General features: G+C 42.8%; 1 protein-coding gene across 1 annotated transcript in view; it reads right to left on the bottom strand.

Annotated features, from left to right (window-relative positions):
* The window catches only part of fhl3a (four and a half LIM domains 3a), a 49,013-nt gene extending 39,185 nt beyond the window's left edge, over positions 1-9,828 (bottom strand). Inside the window, exon 1 of the mRNA XM_080767950.1 lies at positions 9,561-9,828. Within this exon, the coding sequence (XP_080624076.1) occupies positions 9,561-9,639 (79 nt within the window). The 5' untranslated portion in view covers positions 9,640-9,828. The remainder of the gene's footprint in view (positions 1-9,560) is intronic.
* Positions 9,829-13,098: the final 3,270 nt, after the last annotated feature.

The raw sequence follows: 13,098 nt of genomic DNA, 5'->3' as shown, positions 1-13,098 counted from the left end.
AAGAACAAGTGAACTATGAAGCAACTCCTCCGTCCTAACCCACACGTAGCACTAATAGGCTATAACATAATGGCTGTACTATGGTTTACCTCAAATTATGTAAAATCAGACCCGTCTGAACTAAGTGGTGCTGTTGGGGTGTCTGACTAGTGGGTGTCGGCTCTCAGCATCCCAATACTAAAACTCAGCTTCCCATCATGCATCTGTGCACAGTTTGAAGCTCGACAGCGCCACTTTGTCACCAGTTGGGACATACAGACATAGGGACAGACATAGGGAGGGACAGACATTGCTGGTCATTGGAGTGGCTGCACCACTCAAAACACTGAAATAATACACATTTGCTGTAAAAAAAAAAAGGGGAAAAAAGGAAGAGGTCTGTCCTGATTATAGCGGCGACAGCTGCCTGCTTAGTTTGTTTGTCTGTTTTCTCAACTGTACTATACCATACATGTACAGTAAAGCAGCCGCTTTCAAACTAGGGTACAGGGACTCCCAGGGGTCCTTGAGGAACTTCCAAATGGAAGTTCTAAAAGAGTTAGCAGCATCAAAATCAACTTAACCACGTAAACCAGTACACAGTATACACAGTATATACCTCAAGCTAATTTTCAAATGGGGGTCCACGACCAAATACATATTAATTTGGGCTTCCGTCACCGACATGAAAAAGGTTTGAGAACTACTGCAGTAAACAGAAGGAAGTCAAGCTCAGCAATTCAGCTCGTACATTGGTGATGTCACCCGGTGTACCCTACTCTGGAACGTTTAAAAGCCAGCGTCAACTCAGAACCACGGCACAAAACCACAACCACGTCAATTATTTCATTCCTGACTCACATATACACTAACGACTAGAGAGAGAGGAATTAAACAAATGTCTAGAGTTGTCTTTAAAGATTGAATTTAAACGTGCTGGTTGGATCAGCTGTTGGCTCCACGGCAGGGTCAGGGTTGTTGTGGTTCCATAAATGGTCAGAGAGGTGTCACATGGTAGGTCGTGTTTCAAGACATACAGTATACCATCTGTTTGCATTTAAAAATACTGTTTTAATGAGATTTTATTAAGTATTACCTTTAGCAATTCTAATAAAGCTATTGCTTGAGTTTTGACTGACCATTTCAGATTTTAGATTATTTTCCAATGCCATAGGAGCGAAAGCTAGGCCTATCGCAATCGTAATTAGATTTTTCATAGTCGTCATAATCACGTAAAAAGTATTTATACTACTGTACTATCATACTATATTAAAAAATAGTGGAAATACAGTAGCAAATCTACAAGCTCAGCCGAGCAGAGCTTATTCCACTATTCATGTTTTCTTTTTTAGTTATTTGTATCTGCCCTGTGCAGTGTGGCCACCTAAAAGCCATACAGAAATGTCATTTTTATTCGTAATGTTCCAGTGTTCAAACACAATGAAATTGTTAATCGCAATCATTTGAGTGACAATTACTGACTAGAGTAAAATGTCATAATCGTGACAGCCATTAGCCGAGACGAGAGTACGTTGCTTTGGGATCAGAAGGTAAACGCTGCATGAGTACACCTGACTGGACAACAGAAGAAGCAACAACAACAATCAACAATCAACTATCTCTGGTCTGTGAGCCATCTGGTAAATGTGTTCATGGTGGATTCTCTGATCTCCCTCTGGATTGAGTTATGTCCAATTACTACAAACATCCTGAGCTCAATGCGATCTGTGGCTTGTGAACATTCTGTCAAACAATGATCTCACCACACAGAGTCTAAGAACTTCAGTGACATAAGGTGAATGATAGTGTAATGTTGAATACCGACAGAATGACAACATTCTCCTTTTCTTAAGTGCTCTACATTTTTTGTGGTAAAGAAGAAAAGTGTGTGGAGTTTCTCCAGACCAGTACAAACATTTAAAAGTATTAGTCAAAGTGCACGGCGGTTTTGGTCAAATTCATCAACAACATAATCACTGGGCCAGAGTTAGCTACATTAAAGATCATGCTGAGCAGGAAGATGATATAAGCAAAAAGGAATAAAAAATTAACAATGTTTACAAAAGGCACTTCACCTATAAAACAACACCATGCATTACATTCTTTCCACCTTGTAGGTTGGTTCCATACAAGGCTTTAGACCAGTGATCGCGTGATGATTGGTTTATCTTGAGAAGCCATGTTTGAAGTGTTGATTTAAAAATGTCTGATTTATTTGCAGAAGGATACACATTGTTGGTGGTACTGCAAGATCATATACTTTTATATATCAAGCCCATATCCATAGCCCCCACCCCCCCCCCCCCACCTTAAAGTATGAAGTTAGGCCACCATGCAAATATTGTATACTGAGCATGAGTACTCGGTAGGGACTTGCATTTGTCTCTGATTAAGCTGGCCTGTGACAACTCGCTGACAGATGTTCCTACAGGCATTAATGGTGGGTTTTGGGTGACGCCCCTCTCCATCCCGTCTCCTCACACTCCCTCTTCTCTCCTACTGAGGAATAGCCAAGAAATCCCTCCTTGGCTCTCCATTACTCGTCCCTGTCATAAATCATTGTCGTCTTCCGCGTTGAGGAGCTGCCGTCCTTTTATAGACACGCCAAGGACACTTTCTCCCATGTATGGCTCCTCCCAAACCAAGGCAGTGTAAACTACGAGTGGACGGCAAGCGTCCCGTGAAGGTGAGAGAACAAAAGGGAGGCATAGGAGGGCAAGAGCTATCCGGTCCCCCTGAAAAGAAAACCTCTTTCGTCGTCTCTTCTCCTGAACACTGACCTTCACTTTTTACTTCCTTACACATCAGTGCCAACCTGTGTCCGGTCACTGCCAAATACACTCCTCTCTGTGTACATTAGAAAGGGGCAACTGTCATATACACTTGGATTTATGGTCCAGTGACTGACACTAGCTCACACCTCAACGCAAGTGGCGAGCCTGGCCTGTATCAGCCTGTCTCCATTAGAGCCCGACTGATGCCTGATTTGTGGGTCCGATGCGGATCCCAATTTTGGAGTCCTAGCCTGCCCACCACTTTGTTTTGTGGAAAATCAATTTTAAAACCGGATTAGATTTTTTTCACAAATATAGGAAAGGTAGGCAGTCTACAAGTTCACAACATGTTGCAACACAAGCTTGTAGATCTGCAATTTTTGAAATCAATTAAATGTGAAAGAAAAAAAGAAAAAAGTGTGTGTGTGTGTGTGTGTGTGTGTGCGAGCGTGCGTGCGTGCGTCTGTTAATGAGGACTGAGGAGAGAAGGCAATGTGAGGAGTCCTGCGACCCCCGATTCTTGATGTCACATTCTTGATGGCTCAACAGTTTTACCAGCAGGGATTTGCTGCTGTTTACTTTAAGTGGTAAGCTGTGCTCCTAATAAATAAACACCTATGTATTTCACAGAGAGGGAAGAATACACATATCTACAACTGAAACAGCTTTTAACAAATTCCAACAAGTCCCTCGGGGTCATCCAGGGTAAGTCAATTTATTGCAACACAGAAGATGCCTTTAGTTTTGACGCACGTGTGCACACTTGCACGGACACATTGCACACCCACCCACATGCCACCCCTACCACCGCACGCATTCCTCTGATTACGCTTTGTCTGCCATGATGTTACAGCCATTTGGGTTTATGCTTTGCAGATGTTGAGGCCCACCTCATTAACTATTAAGGAAGTTAATCAGCAGTAACGAACTAGTCCTGGCAGTAAGCACGGCGGAAGCCAGCATGGGGCAAGGACGGTGACCAGCCATATAAAGACACACCACTGTACTGCAGACAGGGCCGAATGTCAAAGAACACAAATTGCACAAAGGCCAAATTGCCTCTCAAGACAAAACTGTTATGATGAGGGAGTCCTGCTACTATATGCTGCTGTGGCGATAATGCTTCACTGACAGCGTGCTCTCTGTCTCTGCGGTTGTTTTGAAAGGTGCCAGCCTGAGCCTTGGGCCTCTTTGCCTCGTTTGAGGCCTGCTGTGTATCACAGTGTGCTTAATCGACTGCATGCCACATGGCCTCAAAAAATATTGTCCAATTACGCCAGTGTGTGTGCCTGCTGCCTGGTAAGCAAGGACATCCAAATAAGGACAGGATGACGAGCAGGCTGTAAGTTACTCCCCCACACAACAGTCAGTTCATTCCAATGCCGACAGATGGCTGTTGTGAAAAGCGAGTGGGAGCATTCTCAGAACATTTTATCGCCGGTCGTATTGTAGAGAAAACAAGGATATCCTTTGCTGAATTTACAGTGGGACAGCAACAAGAGGTTTGCCTCTCCAAATTAGATTAAGCAATTAAATAGTGCTGCACCGATTAGGCATAGGTATACAGAAGGAATTCTAAATGTAGCCATGGTGAGCACAGTGATCTAGATGCCGCCAATTAACGGGTAACCCGAAGAGACTCAAAACATTTCTACCATACCATGTACCCTCCAGTTGAATATGTTTGATGCCATCCCCCAATTGCATCCAATGCCCAAGGGTTGGATTGGGGGCAATCCCTGATGCGACATAATACTGTCATGTTTGTACAGTACTTCTACATCCAGCAGCATCATGCTATGGAAACAGGAAATAGGCTACTGACCTATGGGCCACATGGCTTGGAAAACATTGGTTCCCAGGGCTACTTGAAGAATTTTCTCTCTACCATCTATATTACTATAAACTGGGTGAAATTACACACACCACGTGTACTGGAGAAATTCTCCCTACCCCACATTCTTCTCCTCAAGTGCCTCTGTTAACCATGGTTATCCTATGATTTAGCCATTAGCCGCAACCCAACATAACCATTACTTTATGTATGAATTCATAATACACATCACATTACCAGTTGTACAAAAACCACTGCAATTTGTCTGCAGACTTACAATTTCTGCTTCCCCCACCTCTCCCCTCTTACTCCCTTTCTGCACTCTACTTGATGTGACTTGCTGAGTTGGTTTTGGAGGCCTGTTCTGACAAACTATGCCCAGCTGTCATTTTGTATTTATGGGCTTCCATTTAATTCACCATGTAGAAATGTACTGTTAATTTGACATAAAAAAAAACAGATACATACCAATGCATTGAAGAAATTCAAGCATTGAGCAATTCTAGAGACTGTGCACGTTTGGGCAGAGTATGGAGAGTCATTTGTGTTGAAAGCTGCGATGAAGCACTTCTGAGCAGAGTCAGACTGGTTTATTTGGCATCCCATTACGAGTGGCAGCAGGTTAGTCACTTGCGTTCATAGCCCACACACCTTGCATCATCACGTCCTATGATCTCGATCTGCTGTGGCCTACTGTTGAGAATTGATCATGTTATGCGTAATGTATACATTGTTTGTTGTATGACTATTTTGCCAGCCGCTGACAAACACTGATATTCAACTGGAAATTATTGACACATTGCCATGTTTTGTGTTATTTTCAGTGAGTGGCATGGCAGTGTAAATCAGCCCGTAGGCTTTGAGACAACGGTGCATGTGTGACTCACACACTTCCTCAGTCGATGTAACCGGACATGACCTTGAGCGATGACGAGTTGGTGACTCGGCAGGATTCGCACACCCAAACAACATCTGTTTCATTGTGATATATACGTAGCTGGTGTAGATGAGACATATTTGAATGTGGTAAGAGTGGGACTGCCTTGCATTCAGTATGCGACAAGACAGAGAGAAAATAAATCAAGTAGAGCAAAACAACAGCACAGAACACGAGAACAGGTGACAGGCCAAACGAGGCAACACATAACCTCACTCTTCATAAAACATATAATTGCATTGCATGAAACTAGAGTTTGCAGCTTACTTTTCCACACATACTCCTTTTTTTCTTTTTACATTTCCTTTGAAGACATTTCCTTTGAAGACATTTCCTTTGAGAATTGCAGGTAAGTGCTAGGTATAAACCTCTAATTGTATACCTGGAACCATGTAATTACTCTATTAGCATAGTGTAAGTTACCCTTTAATCCCCTTAGTGGCTGATATAAAGTTTAGGTTCACTATACATACAATTTCACGTGAATGAATGAATACCAGGGTAGAGAGAGAGAGAGTCAGGATGACTGAGTTGTGAAGAGCATACTGCGTGTGTGTGTGTGTGTGTGTGTGTGTGTGTGTGTGTGTGTGTGTGTGTGTGTGTGTGTGTGTGTGTGTGTGTGTGTGTGTGTGTGTGTGTGTGTGTGTGTGTGTGTGTGTGTGCGTGTGTGTGTGTGTGTGTGTGTGTGCGTGCGTTGTGGGGGGTGGGGTGGGGGGGTTATTAGCTCCCAAGGGGGCCCTGTCTCAAAGGATCAGGTTTCGGCCATTTACCAACAAAGCGTCCATGGAGGAAGCATTGCACCCCTCACAATAACACCACAGCACCTGGCCATCCCCATGCAGGAAACCTGAGGTCACATCCCTCCATTCAGGGATACTAGACATATTCCTGCTGCCAGCCACGTGCCCCCCGCGGCCTATTGGAACATGCTGCCTGGCTACAAATAGAAGGCCAGATGGCCAGAAGTGAGGGTTGAATATGTCGCATAACTTGAAAAAAGGGCCTAAAAGCATAATAGAGCAGCTAACTCTGGGAAATATGGTACATGTGCTGTATATATTTTCACATGCACAAAGTTGTGCGTTACGTGAGACAATTGCACAGTAGTAAACAGCTTTTGTGTGGTAGAAAGGCAATAAAAGATCCGGAAAAGCGAGCAGCTTTAATCCTGCTCCAACCACCTGCAAACACTTGACCAGCGTTTTGCCATCATTATCAATGCCCAGGGTTCAAAAGATGCCAACCACCCCCAACCCCACCACTCAAAAAAAAAAGAAAAGCTGGCACAAGTCCAACTACCACGCAGGGCTAACCTTCAGAAAACAGAAACCTCCAAAGAATGTGACCGTGGTCGAGGCTGGCTGGAACTGTGTCGCTCCAACGCCGATGTGAATGACAGAGTGAGAGGGAAGAAAAAAAGCAAACAAAATATTGCATAGCCAATACGCTACGGCAAGGTTCCCAGCCGCTAAATATGACAGAATGACTGTATTTTTGGTCATGGCTGGGCTTTGTTTTCTGCTTGTTATTGTGAGCAGTCTGGGTTAAAAATATAACACCAGTTGTGTAAGGAAGGACAGCAGGGTGCCCCAGGCACCAAATTCTTCTTAAAGTGGACGTTCAGTTCAGTTGTCAGTAGAAGGGGGGCGGGGGCAAAAAGAGCTATGCATTTGTTCAGTAGTTGAGAACATGCAAACAGCTTTAGGTCTTCAGCCAAACAGTTTCCTGCAGTATTTCATCCATGGCTGTGATGTGACGTGATCGTTCTGAAGAGCGGAGATATTTCAGTTAATTGATATGTTCTGGGCTCACAGTTTGGTTGTAATTCAATCTAAATGAATCAAGCCAGGTTCAAATGATGATAACAAAGAGGGAAATTCCTGAATTTTGATTTGTTTTTCTGAACATTTAATATTTAACAAATGTGTAATAATTTAATTACTACAGAATAGGAGGGGCTCATCATTCCTCTTGTCTCAGGTATCACAAGTAACACAAGTATGAAACAGGCTTTCCAATTAAATTACAATTCGAAAATAATTCTGGGAAAAACTAAAGAAAACCTTTTTTTAATTTGTGATTAAATTGTATGCATTCGAGTGTCCATTCAAGCCTGATTCATTATTACACAATCATCCCATTGTTAGGAACGTGGTGTTCTCTAATATGGTTGTGGTGGTTGGCAGGAACAGTAGTTAGGGTCAATGTGGGCATCTTTATATCATAACATTTAGCCTGTGAAATCCTCTGCATAGACAATTGCAACAGCACCTATACTGTACTTCCCACAGATTAAAGGTTCTACGGCTATACCACAGCAAACAGAATGGCACGGATAAGATGATAGCAACAATGCTGCTCCTCACACTACAACTATAACCTCTAGTACTACTACTACAGTCTGTCCTGCATTTATGTATACACTAAACAAACTCTAAAGCCGCAACACACAGAGACACACCCATCCCAGACGTACACTCACTGCCACATCCCACTTCCTGCTGCTCTCAAGGAGAAGAAGAGCTGCTTAGCCTTTAGGACTTTGTTGCCCTGAGACATCCACAATCCACATACCTCTCAGCTAGGCAGTTTCTGGGACTAAATCAAACATTGCGATGTTTTTTAGCCAAATCTGCCTTTGTATATAGATATTGTGACAATAATATCGTATTGACAATTCTGTTCAAGCACTTAAAAAAAAAAGTGAAAGCAACCTCCAAGGACAGAACAGCTATATAACAATATCTAAAATCAGACACATTATCTGTTATCATGTCATGATATCGATATAATATTGATACATTGGCCAGCCTATACATAGCGAGAGTTGATCCTGACTCAACACAGTTCACTGGGTCAGAAATCCAATAATCCAGAGCTGTTCCCTCTCTCTCTCTCTCTCTCTCTCTCTCTTCGTCTCACTAGTGTATGCAGTGGGGTACCAGTTCCTTCATGGCGATGTGAATAGGTGGACACAGGTGTGTGCACGCGTGCGTGTGTGTGTGTGTGTGTGTCTTTCTGAGAAGGTAGAAGTTGAAAAGCACAAGAAATTAAAACAGCGAGAAAGGCAGGCAGACAGAAAAGGTCCAGAGGCAGACCAGACCCCTCATTGTCACAGGAAGTGGTCCCTGCTTTCTCATGGTTCTGCTTTCCAGGCTTCTCCCCAGGCAATGTGTTCCACTAAGGTGTGAAGTATTTAGTCTTGTCATAATTGTCAAAGCACCCCCCCCCCCCACACACACACACACACACACACACACACACACACACAACACTCTCTCTCTCACACACAAGTACACACACACACACACACACACACACACACACACATACACACACACCACATTTGGTCCAAGTTCAGGGGAATCTCACATTTTGAACCAACATTGTAAATAGGCAATCGACATGGTTCGATTTGTGTGATAGCCAATACTTGAGCTGAGCATTATAGGTGTTGCTCTATTGGACAATGTCTTCTCCTTCTCCATTATCTCCAATAGCCTACTACTCCTTAGACCCACGGGCCTGGCTGGGTCCATGCCCATAGGACCCCATACAGCCCACTACTCCTTAGACCCACGAGCCTGGGTTCATGCCCATAGGACCCCATACAACACTCTCTGAGTTATGGAGGTCCTTAAAATTAAAAAGTTGACAACCGCACTATAGTCCTTAAAATGTATCTGTCAATGATAATTTACAGTAATAGGACTGCTGTCATCCATCCACCCATTCATCCATCCATTCATTCATTCATTCATTCATTCATATCCCCAGTATCTTTATGGTTATACATTTCCAACATTTCCTTTTAATGCTATTTATTTTCTGTCACCACTTCCAACATTTCCTTTTAATGCTATATCTTTTTTTCAGTCACCACTTCCTCCATTGACAGTTGAAATTGTTAACTTGTACTTTTTAAAGAAAAAAAAAGTATCCATATGCGATGTCAAAGAGCGCAGCGGAATGCAGCGGGAACGTAAGAATGATGTTGAAAAAGTCGGAAAAAGTCCATGAAAGATGTGACGCTTACCCGAAGTTATGTCAGCAGTTGAGGGCACCTTTGCAACCTGGCGATCGTAGCCCACCTCCGTCTCTGTGTGAGCAGACATTCAAACGACGCGGACTCTCTGCGCCCGGGCTAGCTTGCAAGACGCAAAATGTTAACTTTTGTTTCTTTCACTTATTATAGTCAAACCTCTGGGGCGAAGACTGTTACTTACAGCCTACCGGCTACTTTTGTCCTACTACTGAGGAAGTTACTAGTGAGTCACAAGATCCCGCCCCAATATTGAGGAGAAAATTCCTCCCTCCCTCGACTTCAAACAGCACTAGAGAGCAGAGACAGAGACTGCACAATGTGGACGAGAGCTCCCAGTTGGGCCTTTTAAACAAGTGATCTGATCTTGTAGTAAATGAGACGCCCCCCTCCACCTTCTTCTTCTTTTAACTACATTCTCGTTTCATGAATCTCTGTAGAATGTTTGTTGTTTGTTGTTGTTATTGTTTATATATTTTTTTTAAATGAGAAAGCATTCACTTTGATATTGCTTATAGGCTAGGCTGCCTAGGCAGTAAATGAACGATATGCCTATTGAATAATAGACCCATGAGGCTAAAGTCTGGGAAATGGTTAGAAATCAGTGTAGGCTATACTACTGATGAATATACCAGGCATTATGTGCACAGTGTGTTGGGCCTATATATTGTGCACTGCATTTAGCTTTTCCAAGAAAAACTTGTGTGTCCCATAAATGGCAATATTTTTTAGATCTTATGTCTGCTCCTCCAGTCCTGGTATATCATTAATTTATTACATATGATTCAGCTGAAGGTGAGGTTGTGACTTCGCACATGAGTATGAACAGCTTTTTATTTTTTTATTAGGCTATATAAAGTAATCATACACCTGCTCCCATGAGTCAGGATGTGATAAACAGCTAGATTTGTCCTGGCCCTGGGCATGTGAAACACTGATTGTTGACACAAGCACCAGCCCAATCACAGATAGCATTGTTCCAGTAGCCTATCGCCCCAGCATGTCTCTAAGGATACAGGCCTCCAATGTCGAGCTCAAAAGTCAACATTTTCCATAATTATCTTCATGGTCTGTTCAACTGTATGTCATACAAGCATTATAAAAAAACAGATCTCTATACTCGTGTCATGCACCAAAGAATGTGTGGACACAAACAAATAGGCCTATACCACACACACACACACACACACACACACACACACACACACACACACACACACACACACACACACACACACACACACACACACACACACACACACACACACACACACACACACACACACACACACACACACACACACACACACACACACACACACACATCCCTGGCTTTGTGTCCAAGTGTCCTCAAGCAAGACAGCAATTGCTCCCAATATAAGTTGGTGCCTTTCATGATGGTTACTGTATGTAACCATAGACTGGTATGTAACACATTGTAAAGCACTTGGATAATGGCACTATGGAAGTGCAAACTAATTGATTAGATATAGTGATCAAGATGGGACACTTACGGAAATTGGCTCGTCGCTCAAGCAGGGCATACATTTCCAAGTCAGTCAGAGCTAAAAAATAAAAAATAAATAAAAACTATAAGACAACATCAGACATGAATGACATCATAGCAGATTTTTTGACACAGCTGCAACAACTCCTTACACAGAATGAATGAACTGTACCTCCAATCCTAGTTTTCTTCTTCTTATTATATATTTTTTCATTTGACATTACACCAGTAAGACGCCCTGAGGGTGACTGGGCGAGAAGCGAGGTCGCGTGCACGCATCCGCCTGGGTAACGGCAGACTGCTGGGCGAGCTCTGGCGCTTTGGGAGGGGTCAGACAACATATGGAATGAATTCTGTACTGGCCATATATGGGGCGTGTCTTGAGTGTACAGGGTTTGATGAGGTCAATGAGGAATGTTCAACATATGGAATGTCAGAACAGGTCAGCTCCATATATGGAGATCTAAGGGTGGCAGCGGGGGCAGTGTCTTGAGTGTACAGGGTTTGATGAGGTCTGGCCATATATGTAGCGTGTCTTGAGTGTATAGGGTTTGATGAGGGCCCAGGTAGGGCCAGGCCTTAAGTTTCGGGCCTGTTGAGAACTCTAGTTTTCTAGAGTAGTCAAAAGGGAGACATGGAAGAGGAAGGACAGGTGTGGAATGTTCAACATATGGAATCAGAACCGGGTCAGCTCCATATATGGAGATGGAGGCGTGATGTCACGAGGCATGACCATATATGGAGGTGCAACGTGACACAGAAATGCAGGTTTTCATAGTAAATGCGACCTATGGTCGCATTCATTTTCTACACAACTGCAGGCATGTGAGTCACAGCAATCATGTGACAATTGTGACCCCTCCTGTTCGCCACACCGCCTCTTAATTATGAATTCTAATTTTACACTCATGAGGCGTAGGCCTGTAAGACAGCACACAACAAATTAGAGGAGAGAAGCCTGTCTATTCATCATGTGAGAGATAGTCAGATGAGTCCCTCACTGGTGCCCTTCTTCCCAAATAGGTTGAGGGGCCATGTGTGACACGCTGAATCTGTTTATTTCTCAGCTTTGAAAAAACAAAAGGTGAAGGTCAATAACTAAATTGAGTTAAGTTAATCTGTGTGTGTGTTAGCAGTTTTGCAATACTGAGATGACACTTCCACCAAGGAGAAACCAACAGAAGTGTCATTCAGTGGGAATGTGTCTCAACATTGAAAACGTTGAAAAAGAGAAGAAAAAAAGAAGAAGGCAGGTGTGCCATCAGAACTTAGCAGAACTTAGCAGGTGTGCCTGCGCCCTGAACAAGGTGCAGGCTGGGTGACCATGCAGAAGCTTTCTTCCCTTATAGAAGGTATGAAGACTGAAATATTACATTTTTGTTTTGGTTTGTTTTGTTTTGTTTTGTTTTAACTATGTAATGGCAGAATTTCCATTGCATTATGTTTTAATTTGATTGTATGCAGGGAGAGTATTCTTCACTGTAGTGAGGACTAATGGGGATCTGTAATAAACAATAAACAATATAATTGCATACTGGACGGTGGGAATTAGTTATAGTAATTCCGTCATTGTGAACATTACCAGTCTTGCACAAAAACGTATGGCAACCAAATTGTGTGTGAGATGCCAAATATTGAAATTATGACCAATCTCTGATTATTTGCAGGGTCATATTGTACGATTCCGATATATTACATTATTATATTACATTTATATTGAACTTGAATTTTTGTTTTGCTGGTGAAAGTAGATAAGCCCACCTCCTCACTAACAGCTGACGCTCTTAAAGAGACAGAGACAGGCAGACTGGCTGCTCTGAGAGTACAAAACCATTGACGGTCACACTATTATTGCGTCATCATATCTGTGAAAATAATCTGGATTATTTTGAGACTGATCCGATACCGATATGGCATTTTTATGGATGATATGGACGATTTTGATACGCTACCGATTATATTGTACTTCACTAACATTTTGTATACAGTAGGTAGTTACTAGAATCTACCTACTAAGCCTAGTGC

This window comes from Protomyctophum bolini, assembly GCF_963924005.1.
Source record: "Protomyctophum bolini genome assembly, chromosome: 7".
Taxonomy (NCBI): Eukaryota; Metazoa; Chordata; class Actinopteri; order Myctophiformes; family Myctophidae; genus Protomyctophum; species Protomyctophum bolini.
Note: the sequence above shows the minus strand (reverse complement) of the source record. Positions and strands in the feature narration are given on the sequence as shown.